The sequence below is a fragment of the Megalops cyprinoides genome, chromosome 23 (assembly GCF_013368585.1).
Source record: "Megalops cyprinoides isolate fMegCyp1 chromosome 23, fMegCyp1.pri, whole genome shotgun sequence".
NCBI classification, from domain to species: Eukaryota; Metazoa; Chordata; class Actinopteri; order Elopiformes; family Megalopidae; genus Megalops; species Megalops cyprinoides.
In genome coordinates this window covers 2,161,071-2,184,869 of record NC_050605.1, presented here as the reverse complement: position 1 = coordinate 2,184,869, position 23,799 = coordinate 2,161,071, and the positions used below count along the sequence as shown (strand labels likewise).

At 48.4% G+C, this 23,799-nt stretch overlaps 1 protein-coding gene across 7 annotated transcripts in view; it reads left to right on the top strand.

The window, feature by feature from the left end:
• Positions 1–23,799, top strand: part of LOC118770690 (filamin-C-like) — a 76,325-nt gene that overhangs the window by 44,316 nt on the left and 8,210 nt on the right. For 3 of the 7 annotated variants that reach the window (XM_036518449.1, XM_036518447.1, XM_036518453.1), the window contains 29 exons: positions 1,445–1,614; positions 2,333–2,450; positions 2,957–3,219; positions 3,902–4,499; positions 5,222–5,395; positions 7,058–7,220; positions 7,588–7,748; positions 8,236–8,403; positions 8,661–8,784; positions 9,393–9,549; positions 10,972–11,161; positions 11,300–11,323; positions 11,492–11,739; positions 12,015–12,107; positions 13,676–13,775; positions 14,327–14,467; positions 14,801–14,929; positions 15,143–15,316; positions 15,709–15,870; positions 16,259–16,462; positions 17,228–17,380; positions 18,032–18,154; positions 19,558–19,800; positions 20,531–20,800; positions 20,913–21,050; positions 21,152–21,267; positions 21,792–21,924; positions 22,203–22,379; positions 22,570–22,788. In XM_036518449.1, the coding sequence (XP_036374342.1) occupies positions 1,445–1,614; positions 2,333–2,450; positions 2,957–3,219; positions 3,902–4,499; positions 5,222–5,395; positions 7,058–7,220; positions 7,588–7,748; positions 8,236–8,403; positions 8,661–8,784; positions 9,393–9,549; positions 10,972–11,161; positions 11,300–11,323; positions 11,492–11,739; positions 12,015–12,107; positions 13,676–13,775; positions 14,327–14,467; positions 14,801–14,929; positions 15,143–15,316; positions 15,709–15,870; positions 16,259–16,462; positions 17,228–17,380; positions 18,032–18,154; positions 19,558–19,800; positions 20,531–20,800; positions 20,913–21,050; positions 21,152–21,267; positions 21,792–21,924; positions 22,203–22,379; positions 22,570–22,788 (5,133 nt within the window). The remainder of the gene's footprint in view (positions 1–1,444; positions 1,615–2,332; positions 2,451–2,956; positions 3,220–3,901; positions 4,500–5,221; positions 5,396–7,057; positions 7,221–7,587; positions 7,749–8,235; positions 8,404–8,660; positions 8,785–9,392; positions 9,550–10,971; positions 11,162–11,299; positions 11,324–11,491; positions 11,740–12,014; positions 12,108–13,675; positions 13,776–14,326; positions 14,468–14,800; positions 14,930–15,142; positions 15,317–15,708; positions 15,871–16,258; positions 16,463–17,227; positions 17,381–18,031; positions 18,155–19,557; positions 19,801–20,530; positions 20,801–20,912; positions 21,051–21,151; positions 21,268–21,791; positions 21,925–22,202; positions 22,380–22,569; positions 22,789–23,799) is intronic. The other 4 variants (XM_036518451.1, XM_036518448.1, XM_036518454.1 and 1 more) reach the window with 2 other exon arrangements.

The window sequence follows — 23,799 nt, the reverse complement described above, 5'->3', positions numbered from 1 at the left end:
CCTCCTCAAGGACATTAAATTTTGTCTTTGGATTTAAAACACATGCAGCGACAGACTTAATGAGACCAGTCATTGAAGTTTCTAAAAGCCTGAGCGGGTCTCCTTGTTCAGCTTCAAAAGCCTTCACAGCTGCTTGGACCTCTGATAGAACTGACCTTAAAAATGTTAGGTGTAGTACATTCTGAGGGTCACTGTACATTACATAAAGTGTCTCCGCCATGTAGCAATGCTCAGAAGACTTTGTAAGGCCAAAGTGCAGCTTCAGCTCATCCCACTGGTTCAGGATGCGGGCTCAATGGGCAGACACCATGTTGCACACACCTGAGTGATTTGCAGGGGCTTTTCTCCAATGTTTATTGTCTCATAGACTGCCTTGTAAGCATCCCTCCATTCAGAAGACACAGAAAACCAATTATATGTCTCCCTCACAAAGTACCCCACACTTCTTGGTATGGTGTCATGTGATGCATGGCTGACAGCTAGCTGGAGAGAATGGCACACACATCTAATGAGCACAAGACTGGACAGGCCGTACTCATCCCGAAAGACTTTGTAAACACCATTATTTATGCCAGTCATTACAGAGGCATTGTCTGTCCCAATGCCAATCAGATGTTCCTTTTTTCAAGTTTTAAGTCTTGCTTGTGCTGCAGCCAGTGGCACGGGGAACATTTCACTGGTAGAGGGAAGAATGGATTCAATTAAATACCAGCAAATTCTGGAAGCAAACATCACACTGTCTGTAATAAAGCTGAAGATAAAAAGAGGATGGCTTCTACAACAGGATAATGATCCTAAACACACCTCAAAATCCACAATGGACTACCTCGAGAGGCGCAAGCTGAAGGTTTTACCATGGCCCTCACAGTCCCCCGACCTAAAAATCATCGAAAATCTGTGGATAGAGCAGTGCATGCAAGACAGCCCAAGAATCTCACAGAACTGGAAGCCTTTTGCAAGGAAGAATGGAAGATGGAAATAAAAAAGTAATCTTGCTTAAAATATTAAAGAAATGTGTCATCTTTAACTTTATGCCTTTTGGAAATCAGGTCATCTTTTATTCGCTTAGCTATTCACAGTAGCAGAAATTTTGACCAGGGGTACCCAAACTTTTGCATGCCACTGTATGTAGGTTAAAATTGCTACATACTATCCAGTTGTATAGTGGGATGTTTTACTGAGAGAATCATGGGTTAGGTACCTTGCCCAAGGGAATAGCAATGGTGCCCCAGCAGGGAATTGAACCAGTAACGTTTTGGTTATGAGCCCTGCTCCTTATCACTATGCTTTACGACCTCCCCCCCTTATGACCTTAATGCTGAGGTGAAGGCTGGGCAGTCATATTTTAAATGACAGCCAGACGTGTGCAGTAGATGAACATCTCCAGTGTGAGCCACATGCAGAACATGTTCTATGTGTTGTGATTTTGACCGTCTGTCGACAGGCGTGGAGGTGGGCAAGCCCACACACTTCACCATCTACACAAAGGGCGCAGGCAAGGCCAAGCCCGACGTCCAGTTCGTCGGGGTGGCCAAGGGCCAGGCTGTGCGGGACTTCGAGATCATAGACAACCACGACTACTCATACACCGTGAGGTACACCGCTGTGCAGCAGGTGAGTCTGTCACCAGGAACGACTGAGGCCTGACTGTGTGCTCATATTGTCAGGGTTTGCAGGGAAAGGACCCAGGTGCAAACAAAACAGGCAGTTCGAGAAGATATCCTTTAATTACAGGTTGAAGCGCACAGGCAAAAATCGTAGTGAAAAGAACAGTCCAAATCGGTGACCAAAAAAAATCCACAGGAAAAAACAGCATCAAAAACGGCAGGCGACAGGGGACAGAGTCGAAAACGGATCAGAACAAGTAACTATCAAAAGGCAAGAATGACACAGGAACAAAACAGAGACGATTGGGCAAAGAACAAAGGAAACAGCAGGGTATATATACACGGGCTGGTGATGAGTAAACAGGAAGCAAGTGCACAGGATGGGCTTCAGGTGGTGGGTGTGGGCAGCAGGGCAGATAGGCGGTACAAGAGGTGGGGCGATGGCTGAAAACAAAACAAAAGCAAATGCACGGAAAAAACAAACAAAAGACACACCCACACTGACAGACAGGTCGAAACAAGCTGACACATATCCTAGTGAGACATGCTCTGGATCTCTTTTATCGCTTTTTTCTGTCATATGATCAGAGGGCCAATCACAGGTTGGATAGGTAACCAAAGAGGTATAAATGCAAGAGTGCAGTTATACTGAATTTATGGCAAAGGTGATATTGTTTTCTCTCTTTCTATCTTTCTCTCACTCTCATACACAAACACACACATAGGGCACCCTGATGATCTCAGTGTTGCATGGGGGCGACCCCATCCCCAAGTGCCCCTTCAACATCACTGTGGCCCCTGCCCTGGATCTCAACAAGGTCAAAGTCCAAGGGCTCAACAACAGTGAGTGACATTCTGTGCACAGATCTAATACTTTCCAAATCTTTTGCAAAAATCTAATATTTTAATGCATTATCACCATTACTATGCACAGTATAAATAGCAGACATACCTGTGTATATACGCACATAATAGCTTACAATTTAGTTGAAAGTGTGAGAAGAGGAATAGCTTTAAAAACAGTATATGCAAATAATGCAGGTGACAACCATACAGATAGAGTTTACATTTTGAATTTTTTTTTGTTCATCTTGCCCTAGCAACATTTTTATTAGATACTGTGCACATGTTTTTATTGTCTTTTGTTACCCTTCGTGCTCTAGAACCTTTATTGTGAGGGTGACATAAGTTACCCATGACACGGAGTAGGCTAATAAGACTAAAACATGAGCATACTCAGTTCCAAGCCTACGCAGTTATAACTATGCAGTTATATACCTTTTAAGAGAATGCCCAGTGATTATGGCCTTTGAGTTTCGCTATGATATGTCCCTGTGTTATGGCTGCAGAGGTGGATGTGGGGAAGGACCAGGAGTTCTCCATCAACACACGTGGTGCCGGGGGGCAGGGCAAGGTGGATGTGAAGATCACCTCACCCTCACGCCGGCCAATCCCAAGCAAGGTGGAGTCCAGCGCGGCTAACGACGTGCACTTGGTGAAGTACATCCCGCCCGAGGAGGGCCCCTACAAGGTGGACATCAGCTACGATGGGAACCCTATTCCCGGAAGCCCTTTTGCTGTGGAGGGGGTGATGCCCCCCAACCCCTCAAAGGTGTGGGGCCCGGAGTCACCATTACACAGCTGGGAGTCAAATGCAGATAGCTGGACAGAGGGCAGAGGGGAGCTACAGGCATACATGGTTATACGTTATAAGAGTAATTTTGACCTTTTTGCACTGATATTTGAATCTATAGCCTTTTAAAGCATGTTTATTTGTGTCATACCAGAACGATAAGTCCAGTGTTTCCAGCTCAGCTTTTAGTGCATATATTTTCACACTAAATCGTATCAGTGTGGCATGTCAGAAAGCTGTAAAAGAAAACACACACACACTGCAGAGATGAGCGAGAGCCATGTGCTTCTCCATTCTTTTAAGCTAAAATGTGCGGTTGATTAAGATGGGTCCCAAAGGGGCTGAAAGCTTTAGTGAATAATGGCATATTAATGGCTTTGTCCAACTCAATAACATGGCTGGGCTGGGTCTTGGGCCTTTCTCCTTTAGGTTTGGCACAGATGTCAACAATTGTATGCAGTGGGTGAGGCCATAACTGTGAGACACATGGGCTGACTTTTGACTCTACTTGCCAGATGTTCTCACTGTCACTGCCATCTGATGGGGCCCATTTAAAAGTGCTGAATGCTACCTGCTTATAAAAGCCTTGTTATGTGGACGGAATAGTTAGAATCAGAGGACTGTTATGTGGACTCACAGGGTGTCTATCCTTCTCTCCCAGGTACGCGCGTATGGTCCTGGCCTGAAAGGAGGAATCGTGGGTAAGCCAGCTCCCTTTGCCATTGACACCAAGGGGGCTGGGACGGGTGGGCTGGGCCTGACAGTGGAGGGGCCCTGTGAGGCCAAGATCGAGTGCCAGGACAACGGCGATGGCTCATGCTCTGTGTCCTACCTGCCGACCGAGCCTGGCGAGTATGCCATTAACATCCTGTTCGCCGAGGCCCATATCCCCGGCTCGCCCTTCAAGGCTGTCGTGCGGCCTGCCTTCGACCCCAGTAAGGTCACCGCGAGTGGGCCGGGCCTAGAGCGGGGCAAGGCCAACGAGTCGGGCTCCTTCACTGTGGACTGCTCCAAGGCGGGCGACGCCGAGCTCACCATCGAGATCATCTCCGACTCAGGGGTGAAGGCCGAGGTGCACATCCAGAACAACAGCGATGGGACCTACTCTATCACCTACATCCCACCCTTCCACGGCATGTACACCATCACCATCAAGTACGGGGGCCATGCTGTGCCCAAGTTCCCCGCCCGCCTGCAGGTGGACCCTGCTATCGACACCAGCGGAATCAAAGTCTACGGACCGGGTGTAGAGCCCAGAGGTACGCCTCTACATAGCTACAGACAATACACAGCACATTCAGCACTGTACAGCCAGTACTTACAGAGAGCACAAAGCCTCTGGTATCTAGTACATGACGATAAATCATTTTCTATTAATAAATACCAGTGGAAGACTACATTTTCTGTTCCTTATAGACATAGAGGATAGTGTTGAAAGGGATTAAGCACCATACATCTAACATGAAAGAGTGGACTTTGCCAGAATCGACCAGTCATGGTTTTCCCTAATTAGGAACTGTATGGCCCTGCCCTCAAACAGTGCCAGGAGGGCATGCCATCTTCATTATGAGGTGTGGGCCAATGAACCTAATGAACTAATGAACCACATCAAGCTAAATGAGGTTCAACATGTTGGATTGTTTTGGTTCATTGACTGTTTGCCCTCCTTTGAGGACTCATTAAGAGGCCTCTCTTAGGTTGGAAAAGATGGCTGCTCCTTCCTCCATGCTCCAGGGGAGGGAGAGAAGAGAAAGTAAAGGCCTTTTAGCCACAGTGAGGGGGGCCTCAGCCTGCTGTGGGCAGGGCTGTTAGCTGTGAAGGGGGCTCCTGGACTTCCCTTCTACTGTTACAGCATCTCAGCAGCAGAGAAAACAGGCTTCTGTTCTGTAAAAAAGTGAAAAATCAGGCCTCTGTTCTAGCCGCAGCTAAAAAGTGTTAGATATGTTAGTGACCAGTACACCCTTCATGTTTGCACTTTCAGGTGTTCTCCGGGAGGTCACCACCCACTTCACCATTGACGCTCTCACCCAGACCAAAACTGGGGGCAGCCACATCAAGGTCAGGATTGTCAACCCCTCGGGCACCAACACGGATGCCTACATCACCGACAAAGGGGATGGGACCTACACAGTGGAATACACCGCGTTCGAGGATGGTAAGGGCCTGTGGTTAGAAACACATCTGTTCAGTCACAGGCCTGGAATGGGAGGGGATGTTTGAGCAATATTAACGTCAGTGAATGGATTGCACTAGACTGGGTCTGGAGGTCTGGAATTTACTCACCACCCTCTATGGGCTTTGTTGATCTGGGTACTGAAAGACTTTGAAGACTCTGAAGACTTTGTCAAGTTGCAGCAACTGATCATGAGCCAACCAGCTTAAAGTGTTGATAGGAACGGTCAATAAGACCACAGAGTATCCTCCATGAAACATACCGAGAGAGGACCCACTGAGTGTGAAATGGAGGAAGGCAGCAAGCACCCGAGTTCTCCCTGTTTTATTAGTATTTTATACGCCAGCATGTCTTCACCAAAAAAAAAGAAAACACTTGTGGTTTTTATAAAACAAAAAAAATATAAGCCTTGGAGCATTTTGGACATCATTATTCCAACAGATGGGGGCTTTTGTTTGTGAGGTTCTTCCATGTTGTGGAAAACGCAAAGGGACAGGACTGCCAGATGTTTGGGAGAAACGGGAAGTATCAATACAGGATCAGGAGATTGGGTCACAATTTGGGTGATCACAGGGTTTTGGGGAAAGAGAGGGGTATAAATATAGAGACTGGGGAATGGGACCAGAATTTAGGCGATCCCAGAGACAGTGGGGTATAAATCTAGGAACAAGAGAATGGGGCCACAAGATGGGTGATCACAGGAGGTTGGGGAGAGAGAGGGGGTATAAATAGCCAAAGCATCTGAGCAGATGGCACAACACTGACTGAGATGTGTGTCATGCAGAAGGCCGGTGGAATATGGCGTGCGGTAATCAGCGAGGCAGTTCCGCCTCACTGGTATTAATAGAGTTGGTGTGCTGGATCAATAGATCCAAGGAGAGATTGGTGTTCCTCAATCTCATGTGATATTTGACTGAGCATTGAAGGTCTAGCAAATCAGTTTTTTGTTGCTTTTGTGAACCAGAAGGAGTTCTTGAACAGTGTGAGGGGCCAGAGTTATAGCCAATCATAGCCAATGTCAGTGTCAATTCAGAGTCTGACTTGGGAGTTCACCTTAAGAAGCCCATGAGGGCTGCTTTGCCTCCTAACCCACACTTAAGTCAGAGGAGCCCTGCTACTCCAGATAAATGACCTCCAACACCTTATAAACTCATAATAAACAGTCCAGTAAATATACAGCAGCTGGCTGCAGTGCATGTAAGCATGATCCTTTACTTAACAAATGTCAAAAGTCAACAACTGCAAGTTGTGTAAGGTGCTAAGACTAATCAGCAGAGCAGCCAATGCCATCATGAGCCTTCAGGCTATTACTCTTGTGGTCAACAACTGGGTATAACTATGCTGACCACAACAAGAATCTGAAGGGCTGTTAAGAGAAACATTTTGGATGTGTAAGGCTTTATGCCAACCTCAAATGGGATAATGGAAGCTCAGTGGCCACGGGATATTGAATCCGGTGCTGGGACAGGCAGCTGTGACCTTCTGTCATCAAACAGTCCTGATGGTCAAGGAAGAACCAAAGACTAAGAATCATTTCCTAATCTGAACAAAGTTGGGCTGTTTGGTGGGGGCTGCTGTGATTCTTGCTCAAAGGATGATCAGGTGTTTTGTCTCTGATCCCCCCCTCCCACTTCTGGCCCACAGGTATGCACCTGATCGAAGTCCTCTATGATGACGTTGCCATTCCCAAGAGCCCCTTCAGGGTACCCGTGACCGAGGGCTGCGACCCCAGCCGTGTGCGGGCCTATGGGCCCGGCTTAGAGGAGGGCCTGGTCAACAAGCCTAATCGCTTCACAGTGGAGACCAGGTACACACTGAGCATGCTCACTGTGTGCCACGGTTTCACCACAACATGAACAGTGATCACTCCTGTTTCTGTTTCTATTCTCACAAACCTTGGCTCAAACTGACCTGCTTTAATCATTTGGAATAAATCATTGGTTTCCATGGCACATCACATTCGTTATGTCTGTTCTTTCATGATACTGATTTATTGAATATGTTGCTGAAAGTGACAGAGCCATAGTAAGTTAGAGCTGCAGGGTTTAATGAGTGATTTCCAGTACAGAGAGGCTGTTTTCAGTGGTTCCAACAACAGGCAATGACAGATTGCTCTCTCTCTCTCTCTCCCTGGCCCCTCTTCCTCACTCTCTCTTTCCCTCCCTCTCTATCAGGGGTGCTGGGACTGGTGGCCTGGGGCTGGCAATCGAGGGTACGTCAGAGGCCAAGATGTCCTGCAAGGACAACAAAGACGGCAGCTGCAGCGTGGAGTACATCCCCTTCACCCCAGGAGACTACGACGTCAACATCACTTTCGGAGGACTGCCCATCCCAGGTAACCCCTCACATAGTAAGACAGTCACTCCAAATCAAGAAGTCAGAGGTCACAACCAGCATCTGAAGTGTCCCTCACAAAGTTTAGCTTTGCTGAAACACCCTTTGCACTCTGGCCTTACACCACAGTAAATCGACCCACAGGACAGTGTTGGATGAATTCAAAACAGATTATTTTAAATCCAACACTCCATCCAGGTTGTAAATTTGATTTGGAATCGGTTAAACACGAACAAGTAAGGCGTTGTATATTTTGAGATACTTCATACGTGGCCAGTTTGAATTCATATGAGACCGTAACTCTTCCACCAGATGTCCTCCTGGCATTGCGTATTGTCATAAACAGCCCAAACCATGACATAATACTTTGCTTTGATCAGGGTCCATTAGCACTGACTAATTCCCTATGTGACTGAGACTGGAAAGCAGGCGGTGAAGAAGTGAGTGTTTTGGGATGTCAGACCCTGTGTTTTTGCCCCCTCCTGCAGGCAGTCCGTTTCGGGTGCCAGTGAGGGAGCTGGTGGACCCCAGCAAGGTGAAGTGCTCGGGGCCCGGGTTAGGGAGCGGGGTGAGGGCCCACGTCCCACAGACGTTCACTGTAGACGCCAGCAAGGCAGGCATGGCCCCTCTGGAGGTGCAGCTGCTGGGGCCTACTGGTAAGAAGAGCACACACACACACATACATACACGTACAAACACGCATATACACACACACACACACACAATGCTGTTAAACCCTAATGAGCTACGGGATTAATTTGTCTTTTACGTCAGCCTCTGAAACACTCTGCATAAAAACTACTACCATGAGACTGAAACCAAACGCAGTCCAACTGATTGATTTCACGGGCAAACGTTTTTCAGTTTGAATGTGTGCCTTTTAACGAGAACTGCATCCTTGCTCCCCCTGCAGGGGTGGCTGAGCCCGTCAGCATCAAGGCCAACGGTGATGGCACGCACACCGTCAACTACACCCCTGCCAAGGACGGCCCCTACACTGTATCCGTCAAATATGCCGACCAGGAGGTCCCCCGCAGGTGACAACGACAGGTCCCCCTGCCAAAGTGCTGTGGTGCAGAAACAGCCTGTCCACAGTTTCCATCCTGTTAAGACTGATGCCAGGGTGCTCCATTTGGGCCTATTGAAACACATGTGTGCAAAGCATCATGGTCAAAAATGCATTGAAACAAGAAATGCAAACAGAATAATGACAAAATGACAAAAGTATGCAAGAAAAAGTAATGGCAGGATTGTAGCTGTGGCTAATTTAGCACAGCAGAGAGTGGTCCGCTCCCCTTCACGCCGGCTCCATTTGTTCAATAACCGTTAAACTGTTCTTCATATGTTTTGTCCATTGTTTATCTTTCTCACTTTTTAAATGTTTCACTTAAATTCAGAATACTGTAGTTCTGTGCAATACATTAAGTAGACACTGCCAAAGCAGTATACAGTACAAAAAACAACCATGTGAATTCAAACCACTGAAAATATTGTATATACAGATTACACAGTGTTATTATGCTAATGGGCAATGTGGTAATAACATGACTGAAATGTAATAACTCTCACTTGCTCTGCTTCCTCATCTCTCTTTTTCTCCCTCTACCTTTTTTCTCCCTTTCTCTGTCCCTCCCTCCCTCTGCAGTCCGTTTAAGGTCAAAGCACTGCCTGCCCATGACGCCAGTAAGGTCCGTGCCAGCGGGCCAGGCCTCAACGCCTCGGGCGTGCCCGCCAGCCTCCCTGTGGAGTTCACTATCGATGCCCGCGATGCAGGGGAGGGGCTGCTGACTGTACAGATCCTGGTGAGTCTCCTCAAAGACCTCCTGTCCTGTCTGGCTCTGTCGGTGCAGGAAAACGAAGGCCATGTTTCCTCCTTATTAAACTAAGTGAGACCTGTGGGAGTCTGTGGTGAGCTGGCATTCATTACATTAACACATATCAGCACACATTAACACACATTAGCACACAGCTGCATGTATGCACCACATGTAAGCCACGGCTTCCATAAATCTAATGCCACATCACGTCGGACTTCCTGTGTGCACCGAATCCTATACGCATCACTTCCTGTGAGCTCCCCACCTCAATGTTTCCCTGTTGCTGCAGGGTCCAGAGGGTCGTAAGCAGCAGGCCTCGGTGTTTGTGGAGGACTGGGGCAGGAGGGTGTGGGAGAGACATATTGTAAAGGGGACCCTCCCCTCCCCCGTTCTTAGGAGAGCCTGTGTAAGGCCGCTCTTCCTCTGCCCCCCTTCTGTCACCTCTCACCGTGTCTGCTGTCTGTCCTCGCCCCCTTGCCCCCTCCCACCTACCCCGACACCCTCTTGCCCCTTCAACCACCTCACTCTCCCTTACCCCCATTCCCCCTTGCCCCTTCTTAGTCCCACAACCCCTCTCTCCGGTCTGTGTTTATTGGTGTCCTCACAAAGTAGGGGGTGTTTAAGGTAGTGGCATCATCATGGTAGCATGACAGTATGTCCACTGTGGCTTCGGATCAGTGTGTGTGCCCCTAGAGCCAGCAGGCTGCCTCTCGCACCACAAACGCGGTTTGGTGTGAAAACAAGGTTCCCTCGTCTCTCTTTGCTTGGTGTGTCACCTGGGAGAAGAGTGGAGAGGGAGGACTGTGCCCTGTGATGACCTGTTAAAGAGTGTCCTCTCGCAGGAGCCCAAAATCAAAGGCCCACAGCATCACGGGAACTACCTTACGCTTTTCAAACAGTGCACGCCACTGAAGTGCTTTTGAGTCTGAATGGCACCTTCTCGCCTTCAGTCTGCACCCCCCTCCCCACCTGTGAAAGCAAGGATTCCTCCTGAAGGCACCAGGTAGAACGGCTTTGGTGGTGTAGCATCCGGAACAAATGCCCCCTTGTTCATAAGTGACCCTTAAATGTCCCTCATGTAGTCCTTGTGGAATGACCGTCATCAGCCGTGACTAATGCCTCTGTGTGGTTTGGAATACATAACTAACTTTGGGAAAATTTTGGAGCTTCCTTTCTTACTGAAGACACTTGAAGTCTTTAAACTACAATACTTGAATATCCGATCCTGGCATTAAACCCTGGTGAGACATGCACGTTTGGGAATGAGATTATTGATCTGCTCGATGGTCCGATCCCGATCAATCAATGACCCAGATGAATATCCAGTTTTTACTGTGAAAATGAGTACCTGCACACACACATCCAGACAAGTGTGAAACAATTTTAAAATGCCTCCTCCCCCATCAGGATCCCGAAGGCAAACCAAAGAAGGCCAACATCCAGGACAACCGGGACGGCACCTACACCGTGTCCTACGTGCCGGACATGGCCGGCCGCTACACCATCACCATCAAGTACGGCGGAGATGAGATTCCCTACTCACCCTACCGCATCCATGCCGTGCCCACCGGTGATGCCAGCAAGTGCCTGGTCACAGGTTAGTTTGGCTCTGCCTCCAATAAATTGCGTGGGCATTTTTCCCAACATTTTTGCACAGAAGGCTTGGTCTTAATAATGAAAAACTGAAAAAATATGATGTCTTTTTAATTAAGTCATCTTCTCTTTGCATTTATAGTGTCTATTGGAGGACATGGATTGGGTAAGCAGCACCAAATGTTGCCCTTAAACAGATCTTTTTAACTTTTTTAAATAAATCTGAAATGTACATTAATAGGTCCTCATCGGCATATTGCAAGTGGTGAGAATGGGTTGCTAAATCTATTGATCATGTGGCTGCACCTCCTGCCATCTTAACCATCGTCCACAGGCGCAGGTCTTGGGCCCACCATCCAAATTGGGGAGGAGACTGTTATCACCGTAGATGCAAAGGCTGCTGGCAAGGGCAAGGTCACCTGCAAGGTGTCCACTCCTGATGGGGCAGAGCTGGACGTTGACGTGGTGGAGAATTCTGATGGCACTTTCGACATCTACTACACTGCCCCCAAGCCGGGGAAATACGTCATCACCATCCGCTTTGGTGGAGAGCACATCCCCAACAGCCCCTTCCACGTGGTGGTGAGTTACCCCTGCTCTGCTGCATTGTGGGTAGCCTGTTGCCTGTTGTGAAGCTTGTCGAGTCAAATGCAGATTGAAGCATTTTGATGTTTTTCCAGTTTGATTGAGACATGAGATTGCAGTGTGATATTTAACACAATTACATGCTTTAAAAAAGTGATTGGACTGCAGTGGGTATACCTCACAACTGAACACTTTCAAAGTTGTTAACGATGTACAGTTGGTGTTGGTTGCTGCATGGTAATGTGTGAACGTGTGACTTACCTTCCTGCTAGGCGTGTGACACCATTCCCATAATCGAGGAACCGTGTGACAAGCTGCAGTTACACCAGCCCTACGCCCCATATGCGGGCTACCCGCCCCACTGGGTATAAACCAACCCCCTTCTCTCAACTGCACATTCATCCCAATCCTGGAGAGATCCTCTCTCATCAATCCTCTGGATCCCACTTCTCTATTCCTTCCCTAACCTCTACTCCACCAATATTATCTTCTTTACCTCAGGCCTCTACTCCATCACTACTCTCTACTCCACCAATATTCTCTATTCCACCCCAGCTCTCTACTCCACCAATATTATCTATTCCACCCCAGGTCTCTACTCCACCACTACTCTCTACTCCTCCAATATTCTCTACTCCACTGTACTCTCTACTCCATCCTTACTTTCTACTCCACCCTTATTCTCTATTCCACCAATACTCTATACTCCACCACAACTCTCTACTCCATCCTGCTCTCTTCACCATACTCGCTACTCCACCTCTACTCTCTGCTCCACCCTTTTCACTCAATTCCAGCACTACTCTTAGAGCTTTCACTCTCTCAGCTGAGCACTCAGTCTCTGGGAACAATTACAGCAATGACACAGAGATAATAATTTAAGCTGCATATTCATAAGTACATTCTACAAACAGCATGACAAAGAGACAATCAGCTGACCCCAATCTCATAAATGCAGAGATAATTACTTGAACCCAAATGATATTATCAGATTTCCCATTTGATGGGGTTACCAGAGTGCCAGGACCTTCAGTGAAATAAGTTGTTATTCCTCAATGCCTGTTTCCTGGCCTTACTAAGGGGACATACTGTGATGCTGTGCTCTGAGGAAGGAGATAATAGGTGCTTCTCCCCTCTTCCTCCTCACTACCTCCTTTGTTCCTCCTCTCCTTCATGCCACTCCTCCTTTCCTTCATTCCTTTCCTCACCCATTCCCATAGTCACCACCTCTCCTCACTCAATCACTCCATTGCTTCACTGCTTTGCGTGATGTTGTCCCTCACCCTTAACCCCTTGAGACCCAGCCAGCACGCAGTGCTCTTTCTGCTTCTGGAACCAAGGCAGCAGTGCCAGGCCAGTGCACAGACAGTGTTGTGTATTGGGCGCCTGTAGTTTCATATATCTGATGAATCACGGTACTGTAAGGAGGTTTGGTTTCCCTCTCTAAAGATCAGTGCATAGTTTGTGTCTAATGTATGTGAATACAGTTTGGAATCTAATAACTTGATTTTGGGACGTAGTGTTACTACTTTCATAGTCATAATGTTGGGTTTATGGCCTTGTATTGAATTCATAATTCATATCAATTTCTGGGGGAATCGTAGCTCCAAACAATACTCAACAGATATCTGAGGCTGTATGAGGTCATCCCCTTGTTGGTGCTTCGTGTTGTGCTGTTCTGCTAGTTGCCATTTACTTTTATGGTTGTGTTCCTTGTATTTCCCTGTTTGTGTGCATGAGTCATCATCTTGACTGTTTCTGTGACAGCCTGTCTATCTCTTTTGGGTCGGGTCTGCTTGTCCTGCGACCTCGCCTGTCCACCTCCCCCAGAGCCAGTGTCTCTCCTCTGGCCCTGGCGTCTCTTTGTTGCCCCTCTCTTCCTCTGACAGACAGCCCCAGGTCCAACTGTGTTATTTCCTCCTCCCTGTTACAGGCCACCGAGGAGCCTGTTGTTGCCATTGATGGGATGGAGCCCATGCTCCGCCCCTTTAGCCTGGTCATCCCATTCACAGTGCAGAAGGGCGAGATCACAGGTGAGGCGACTGCCAGTGGGAGTGGAGGAAAACATCTCCCATGATCCTCTCTTGTTAATTCAGAAGGTTAATCAGAATGTTCTGTCAAACAACCCCCCAGCTCTGGGCTTTTGACATGGCCAGTGCTCAGGACCCATAAAAGGCCTTTCAGCTCTCTGTGAAACACTCAGGAATGTCAGGGTTTGCCAGATCTTGGCGGTTTCACGGTGACACAAACACTTTGCTGGAGGTTGTTTTCACGGTTTCAAAGCACGAACGTGGCTACAACCCAGGAGGGTTTTTAAAGTTGTAATCCAGCTGTGTTCCTTTCTATGCCATTCCTCTTGTGGGGAGTTCAGCTGAAATTAATTTCAACTGCAGTATTTGGGCGTGAGACATTTTGCCTCACAGGGGTGCAGGAGCACACACGCACGCGTGCGCGTACACACACCCAGAGCACACCACACCACACATCACATGCACACACACACATACACGTTGCACAGGGAGGGCTTGTGAAGGTGCCTTGTTATCTCTGTTGTGACATGAAAGCATGCTGTTTTGATTGGCAGGTGTGGTACGCATGCCCTCAGGAAAGACGGCCCGCCCCCACATCACTGACAACAAAGACGGCACAGTGACAGTGAAGTACGCCCCCACAGAGAAGGGCCTGCATGAGATGGACATCAAATATGATGGCAACCACATCCCAGGTATGGACCCACAAGGCATTGTGACTGAGAGTTCTGATACTCTGAAACCACATGACCACAAACAGGCCCACAATGCACTAGGGCTTAGAATTCCCATGCTGCCATGGCCACATGACCACAAACAGACCCACAATGCACTGGAGCTTAGAATTCCTATATTGCCACCACCACCTGACTACATGTGAATGTCATCATTGTACTAGCAGAAGGAAAAGCCTCATCAGCCTGTGATTAAGGGTGAAAGCAATGTGCAAGATTTCAAATGTTTACCACAATAAGTATAAGTGGAAGGAACTGATGTGTGAGAGAAACGGTGTAATCTGGTCTTTACAGGAAGTCCACTGCAGTTCTATGTGGATGCTGTCGACAGCGGTCATGTGAACGCCTTTGGGCCAGGCCTGAGCCATGGCATGGTCAACAAGCCTGCCATATTCACCATTGTCACCAAGGATGCTGGGGAAGGTACTGTTCAGACTGCTAATGAACCCCCTCACTGGGTCTCCAATGATGTAGACCACAAACAGGACTGGATCCAAATATGTCATCCATACATGTGCCTTCAACAGATTGTTGATAAAATACAACAGAATGTACAAGTGTGACATCACAATCTGTCTCAGTTTCCTTGTTCTGCCATCTGTGAGGTAAGTGTGTCTGGCTCCTCCCCCTGCCCAGGTGGCCTGTCGCTGGCCGTGGAAGGTCCCTCCAAGGCGGAGATCAGCTGCAAGGATAACAAAGATGGCACCTGCACTGTGTCTTACCTGCCCACTGCCCCTGGCGACTACAACATAATCGTCAAGTTTGACGAAAAGCACATCCCAGGGAGCCCCTTCACAGCCAAGATCACAGGTACTGCACTGCAGAGTTCTGCTGTGAATTCAGCAGTCACCAATATCACAGATACTGCACTGCAGTGTTCTGCTGTGAATTCAGTAGTCACCAAGATCACAGATACTGCACTGCAGAGTTCTGCTGTGAATTCAAGTAGTCACCAAGATCACAGGTACTGCACCAGGAAGAGCAGGCAGTTCTGTATTTTTTTTATCTTTTTGAGTTTTTAGTCCAAAGTCCAGGTTGTGAATGTATCATTATCTGGTGCAATTATTCCTTCACAGAGTCTGAGAATATGTTGCTTTCATGTGTAGCCTGTTTATATGTTTATATGGCTATAGTCACACCCCTCTCTCCCTGTCTCCCTCTCTCTCTCCCCGGCCCCCTCCTGCTCTCCCCTCTCGCTGCAGGTGATGACTCTATGAGGACGTCGCAGCTCAATGTCGGCACAGCGACGGACGTCTCTCTGAAGATCACAGAGACAGACCTGAGCTCGCTGGCAGCCACCATCCGAGCCCCGTCAGGCAACGAGGAGCCGTGCCTGCTGAAGAGGTTGCCCAACCGCCACATTGGTGAGCCTCACAGCGAAATCTGGCGGTTCTGAGGGATCACAGAGTGTTAGTCCTGGAGGGGTGGGGGAGGTGCTTATGGGCCACCTTACAGTGTGGACCTGACTTCTCTCGCAGGGAGAGCTGGGTTCACATGGTTATCTTTTCTGTGTTCCTGCATGAATTGTCCTGAATTAGTCCACGGTGAGGCTTGCATGTCTTCTCAGTTCCACTGATACAGCTTATAGTATGGGATGAATGAATATTGCTTTGTCCTGGTGCCAGCTTGTGCCAATGATTGGTCTTGTGTCTCAAAGTGAGCTGGGGGGGTAGACATGGGGTGGCTCCAAATGCAGTTTGTGGATGTGTGAAGTGAGGTCTTTAACCGACCCCCCCCCACCACTCTCCACAGGGATATCCTTCACACCCAAAGAGGTGGGTGAGCACATGGTGAGTGTGAAGAAGCAGGGCAAGCATGTGACCAACAGCCCATTCAAGATCATGGTGGGCCAATCAGAGATCGGGGATGCCAGCAAGGTGAAGGTGTATGGCAAAGGCCTGACGGAGGGGCGCACCTTTGAGGTGGCCGAGTTCATCGTTGACACCAGGAATGCAGGTGAGGGGGCGGAACTGCCACAAGGTTGCCAACCTGGCAGTTCACAGGCCATACCTCTGATGACATTTGGAAGCTTAACAGATAATTTCACAAAATGGAAAATCAGTGGCAGCTGAATTACAAAAGAATAGCCTTTCATGTGAGATGAAAATCTTGTTGTTGAATGCAATTTGTCCAAATGAAGCATGTGTTAGTGCTGAGAAAGATCATTAGAGCAGGCTATAAAAGTGGAGAATGGGCTCACACTCATATATCTAGGGTGTTCAAGGGAATTCGCTCATCCCTGGCAGCATACATTTTAAAGAGACACCAGGATTGTTAGGTACAGAGATGTCACAGATATTAGGCAAAGGCTTAGGTTTGCAGAGATGTCAAGGTCATTAGAGCACAACACATAGTTATGGAAGATGTCACAGACATTTAGTTCTGACCAGACATCCGGCTCCTGCGTTCCTTCCATCCCTCAGGCTTCTGGTTGGTAACAGGAGGTTCTGGTGCTGTCTGTGTTGCTATGCTGACTATGGGTGTTCTGTTTCAGACTACATCCCTTCAAGAATGTTCATTATGAGCCAACAAATCAGAGCGCTTGTAGATTTAACTATGGCACAGACAGAACTTTCAATGTGGAACACAGAGAGCCAAATGTCTGGTCTGAGAATGAAGAATCTGTGGTGACTACATCACGTTCCTCAAAACCCAAACCATCAAATACACATGCCTACCTGCACTGTCCTCTTCTCTGACTTTGCACTGATTGTCCCGCAGGTTATGGAGGCCTAGGGCTGTCAATTGAGGGTCCGAGTAAAGTGGACATTAACTGTGAGGATGTTGAGGATGGGACATGCAAGGTGACCTACTGCCCCACTGAGCCGGGCACCTACATCATCAATATCAAGTTCGCCGACCAGCACGTCCCAGGTGAGAACAGCTCTACCCCCTGGATGGGAGGGAATTAAATTGAATACATCACTCAAAACAGACATATCATACATTTAGGACTGGAGTAAATCGAGGCAGAGCTGTTTCAAAATACTCTGTGACATACATGGAATAGAAACAAGTCACCCTGTAAAATAATTAACACAAAAAAAAAGTTGTCAATACAGGCTTCTCCCCAATTTTGTATCCTTTTCTATACAGTGGATTTTCTTTGTGTAAACAGTTGTAGCTGCAGGGATTAATACACTTGAAATCATTTCAGTTATTTATTTATTGCATTATTCCATTGCATTATTTTTCAGTGGTGATGCATTTCTTTTATTTGTGAATTTTCAATGTTGCCATTTGAGAGCAGAAATCAGTCCTCTTTGTAAGCAGACTGCACACAGAGAACAACATGAGGAGTTTGCTGGTGCTGCTTAACCAACTTTTAGCGCTGATCTGGGACCAGATTCCCCAACCGCAAGTAAAACCTCATCCATTATAAACTAAGAAGCAAAACCGGTACTAGATCAGCTCTTATAGGCAATTTCTGCAGCAATCATGAGGGCCAGAGTGGAAGCCCAGATTGTTGGAGTGGTCATCCAGTCAATGACAGGGACCCCCTGATGGTTGATTTTTGGTCAACAGGAAGTCCATTCACTGTGAAGGTGACTGGAGAGGGAAGGATGAAGGAGAGCATCACCAGGAAGAGGCAGGCGCCCTCCATCGCCACCGTGGGGAGCACCTGTGACCTCAACCTCAAAATCCCAGGTGAGAATTGTGGCGTGGTCAGTGCGGTCACAGTATGGTGACCATGGTCAAAATCCCAGGTGAGAATCATGGTGCAGTTGGTGTGGTCATGGCACAGTGACCATGGTCAAAATCCATTACAACATAAGGAGCACCGTCAGAATCTCAACTGAAAATCAGGAACTGCTGTACAGCCACAGTTTGGTCTTTGAAGAGACGCCATGCAACACTCACATCATCAGTGTGCATTTGGAGTGACCACTGTGTAGTGTCTGCTCACGACCAGCACAGGTGACATCACCACAGCCTTGTAATGCCCTATGGTTCAACGTAACCCCCTCCACGTTCCTCCTCACCTCTGACCTTTTCCACCTTCTCACTTCTCTGCACCCCTGGCCTCCTTCCAGTTTTTAACACCTCACTCTTGTGGTTCTCCGTTGCTACTACTTGTCCTCTGAAAACACCCGATATAAACTAGAGCTCCATAACCGTGCTGAAGCCAGTGTGACAGAAAGGAACCGGGCTTTGACAGCTAGGCCGAGGAGATGCTGTTAAGACATAGCTTTCCCTGTGTTTTCTCCATTGTGATCTGTGAATCCGGTGGAATCTGAGCTTTGCTTCCCCCCCTGCAAGTGCCTGAACTGATTGGTCATGCCTCACCAACGGGCAGCCAACTTGACTGGCTTCCTGGGCCTCAGTACTCCAGACTAATGCAGGGATTAGTACATTCAGACTCAGATTTCACCCCTGACTCACCGCACAGGAATAGTCTTGTGTGACATGAAAAGTACTCATAAAGCCATAGGCATTCTCTTTAAAATAAGAGCTCTTCCAGCCATTGAGCATTGTACAAGTGATTGCCTGTCTCATTGCCCACTATAGCAATATCTGCTATATTCAGTAACGCCCAGCATAGCAGTCTGTTTTGTGTATTCACAAAGGGGAAAAATCTTAACCAGAAGACAAAGTTATTCAGGAATGTCACAATAAGGCCAACCTAGTAAAAAGTAACGAATAGTGTGGGTGAATGGAGATGTAAGAAGATTATACATAGTTATTGTCAATTAGCATTTATCAAGAGCAACTAATTATTTAATCTATTTATTCAGCTGGATATTTACTGAAGAAATTGTTGGTTAAGTACCTTCCCCAAAGGCACAACAGCAGTGCCCTGGGGAAGAACCACAGGGAATCAAACCAGCAACCTTTCAGTTACGAGCCCTGCTGCTTACCACTCTGCCACACTACATTTTGTATAACGTTTAAATAAAGATATATACTCTCATCTCTTTATGTTTGAGTTCAGCGAACTTCAGCGTGGTTTAGGCCGTGGCTTAACCTTTTCCTGCCATACCTCTCTCTAAAGCCTCCCTTCCTCTCTTCCTCCCTTCCTCTCCTCCTTCTCCTCCCCCTTTCTCCCTCAGGGAACTGGTTTCAGATGGTGTCGGCGCAGGAGCGGCTGACGCGGACGTTCACGCGCAGCAGCCACACGTACACGCGCACCGAGCGCACAGAGATCAGCAAGACACGTGGTGGCGAGACCAAGCGCGAGGTGCGCGTGGAGGAGAGCACGCGTGTTGGGGGCGACCCCTTCCGCGACGTCTTCGGCGGCTTCCTGGGCCGCGAGAGCCTGGCCGGCTTCAGCGGCATGCCACCCTGTGCCGAGGGTGCGTGGCCATTGTGTGAATAGCGGCTCCTCTCTCCCAGGGGCCCAGAGTGGTGGCTGTGTGACTTTGTGTGGCTTTGTAGCTGAGTCTGGGTTGGGGGGGGGGATATGGCAGACACACTGCTTTGAGTTATAATGCTTTGATATGTTAATTGCGCTGTGTTTTATAAGGCTTTTGGTGTGTGTTTCATGCACGTGTGTGTGCGTCTCCGCTAACGGGCTCTGAATTCACACTGAGCGCCACGTCTCCCAGAACCAGAGATGGAATTTATGACTGAACTCTTTAAAACAAGCACTGCTCTGGAAAAAGCGACCATGCTGTTTTGTCTGGAGAGATTGCGGCTTTGCCTGACCCCAAGATCAACGCACTTTATGCAGAGCGAAAGCCTTCTCGGAGTCACTGCAGCGGCACTGCGGAGGACGCGAGTAGCTGACAGCCACCTCATGCTTACCTTGCAAGTCCCTGCAAGGTCACCTGATCCATGCTCTGGGTCACCCCGCAACAGAAACTCAGCGTGAATGAACCGTTCATCGCATGCCTATGCAATCTGCCACATGCTCCAGGAGTTGCGTGATCAGACTCCTGGCACTGAAGGGGCTGCATGCGCCTCTTTTCATCTCTGTTGCTGTGGTTACACATGTTGCACACCAGGCAGATTATTATGGGGTGTCACCATGGAATCCGTATCACAGGTGGTCTGTCTGACATGACTCGCGTTCCCTCCCCTCAGGTGAGACGGGCACCCAGGAGATGACTGCTCAGGTGACCAGCCCGGGGGGAAAGACGGAGGATGCGGAGATCATCGAGGGGGAGGACAGCACCTACAGTGTGCGCTTCATCCCACAGGAGATGGGTCCCCACACAGTTAACGTCAAATACAGGGGCCAGCACGTGCCTGGGAGCCCCTTCCAGTTCACCGTCGGGCCCCTGGGGGAGGGTGGGGCCCATAAGGTGCGAGCTGGGGGCACTGGGCTGGACCGGGGCGTGGCAGGAGTTCCAGGTGCATTTTCATCAAAATCTTTGCCGCTCACTATGTATTAAGCACTGTTATTGCAGTACCAGTATGTGCCACCAGGGGCAGTGTGAGATCTTGCTTTATTTTTCTTCCACAGCGGAGTTTAGTATCTGGACCCGGGAGGCTGGCGCGGGGGGGTTGTCAATTGCCATAGAGGGGCCCAGCAAGGCAGAGATCAGCTTTGAGGACAGGAAGGATGGCTCCTGTGGGGTCACCTACGTCGTCCAGGAGCCTGGTAAGAAACAGGGCACCCACAGAGACATAGCACTCCTGTGTTGCTCCCTGATAGAGAGAGAGATTGCTGATAACACCACCCTTCTGTTGGTGTTTCTGCAGGTGATTACGAGGTGTCAATCAAGTTCAATGACGAGCACATCCCCGACAGCCCCTTCATCGTTCCCATCGCCACGCTGTCAGATGACGCCCGGCGACTCACGGTCACCAGCCTGCAGGTGCATCCCACAGTGCCTGCCCTTCATCTGCGCACACATTCACACGCACACACACACACGCACACACACACACACACACACATACACACACACCATCAACCTGCTCTTGGCATTATTGAACAACTACCAACCAGTAAAGTAAGGGCACAGCATCTGATTGAAGACTATCGATCACAGAGGATCCTATAAGTCTCATTGACTCTGAGAATACCAGTTGTGAAGTGCTGACTGTACCTGTTCCTGTGCAGATACAAGATCTGTCACTCTGTCATGTGAAGTAGGAATTGGATCTCTGGGTCTGAGGACAGCTCAGGACTGTCACCCTGTCTGGTTATCTCTGACTTTCAGTCCTTTCTTCTGTCTTCCTTTCTCCTTAGCCTTTCTCATTATAATTTGGTACCCCCCATGCTGTCTTTCTTGTCCCTCTCTCTACCTCACTGTTACTGAGAGCCTTTCCCTCTCTCTGCCACCATCCCCTTTTGCTCTCACTTTAATTCAAATTTAAATCTCTCCTCGGTTTTCAGGAGAAAGGTTTGAAGGTAAACCAGGAGGCCTCCTTTGCTGTGCAGCTGAACGGTGCGAGGGGCGTGATTGATGCCAAGGTGCACACGCCCTCCGGGGCCATTGAGGAGTGCTACGTCACCGAGCTGGACAGTGGTAAGTTGGAAATATTCCACATGCATTCAGTGGCATGGGCAAATCCAAACCAGTTTAACAAACCAGGATTTAACAAACCAGTTAGTTTGGGATGGCTAGATGCCCAGACGGTGAGAGAATTATGGGAAATGTAGGTACTTTATGTCAATGTATAAGACCTGTCTTAGGCCGGCAGTAAGATCAGCCAGATCTGAGGAAGTATAAGTGAATTGAAGGGCATTTGGATGCGGTGCTTCCTATATGACAGAGTGAACGATCCCTCCCCTTCCTCTCTGTAGACAAGCATGCAATCCGCTTTATCCCGCGGGAAAATGGCGTCCACTCCATCGATGTCAGGTTCAACGGCAGCCACATCCCTGGCAGTCCTTTCAAGATCCGCGTGGGGGAGCCAGAGCAGGTCGGGGACCCAGGGCTGGTATCTGCCTGTGGGCCCGGGCTGGAGGGAGGTACTACAGGTATGGCTCCACCTGCAGCGCTACAGTGCCCTCTACTGCCTGGGAGGACTTTCCAAAATTCAACACCCTTAAAAATGTGACTTTCCTCATTGTGCTGACTGTTGCTGAGGATATATGCTTTGTTTACTCCCTGCTGGTTAGGTCATAGCAGAATGAATTTCATCCCCACCCTCTCTACTGCCCCCTACAGGCATGCCCTCAGAGTTTCTGGTGAACACCTGCAATGCAGGCTCGGGGGCGCTGTCTGTCACCATTGACGGGCCCTCCAAGGTGAAGATGGAGTGCAACGAGTGCCCCGAGGGGTACAGGGTGACATACACGCCCATGGCGCCCGGGAGCTACCTGATCTCCATCCGATATGCAGGGCCACAGCACATCGTGGGGAGCCCCTTCAAGGCCAAAGTCACAGGTGGGCAGCACAGAGCATTGGGTCACTCATCCTCACAGTATCCTCTCCATAATTCTGCTTTGAAAGCAAATCCTCCGCTACAGAGGAGATACCAGAGCGCACTTTCACATAGATTGAATGATGGAAGTATACAGTGTTTGCAAACTCAAATCCAAAAAGAAGCCCTAAGCAGAATGTAAACGTATTGCTTTTGTGTAGCGCTTAGTTGGGCTGAGGACTGTGTGACTGTGCAGGGAAAGTGCAGAAACATGCCTTTTAGGCCTGGTGCCCACTGAAGGATTTTCGAATCTTAACCGATTTTAAAAATGTGGGAGACCACAGACATAAGATTAAGATACCACAGATTTGACCGATTTTTAATATTTTAATCGTAAGAACGCACACGCCAGACGATTAAGTCAAGACATAGGACCACACACTTGGTGATTATAAACGATTTCAGAGTGGCAATTCCAGGGACTTGGCATCTCACAGAAACTTGCATGATCAAACATGACGTCAGAGCAAAGCAAACATGGAGGCGGACCGTCGACTTCAGCTTGCTGCACTTGTGTGTGCTATGTTTTGCACAGAAAAAAAACAAAGGAGAAAAAAACTGTGGGTAAAGGGTTGAGCTGGAAATAAAGTTTTATTGTTAGTCTCTGTGACGGAGAAAGAATTCTCCGCACAAACGGGCGCATCCGCCTCGCTATGAGGAAGCGGGGGGCTGCGACAATACATGTGTTTTGTACAATGTTTTATACACGGACTCAGGTTAAATGACTTAGGTTTATTTCTGCAGCTAGTAAGATGTGTTCAGTCCTGCAAGAGGAAAGAAGACTGTTACCATTATATGCAGGATGGCTACAGCCATATATGTTTGGCTTGTTGTTTGTTGTTTGGATTTGTTAAAACTTTAGCGAAAATAAGCGTTGTTTCGGGTGCACACGAAACAGGCGATCGGGTTCGCTAGTTTGACAGACAGCAATTATAATTGTCACTGTGGAACAAATGTGATAAATGCAATTAAGT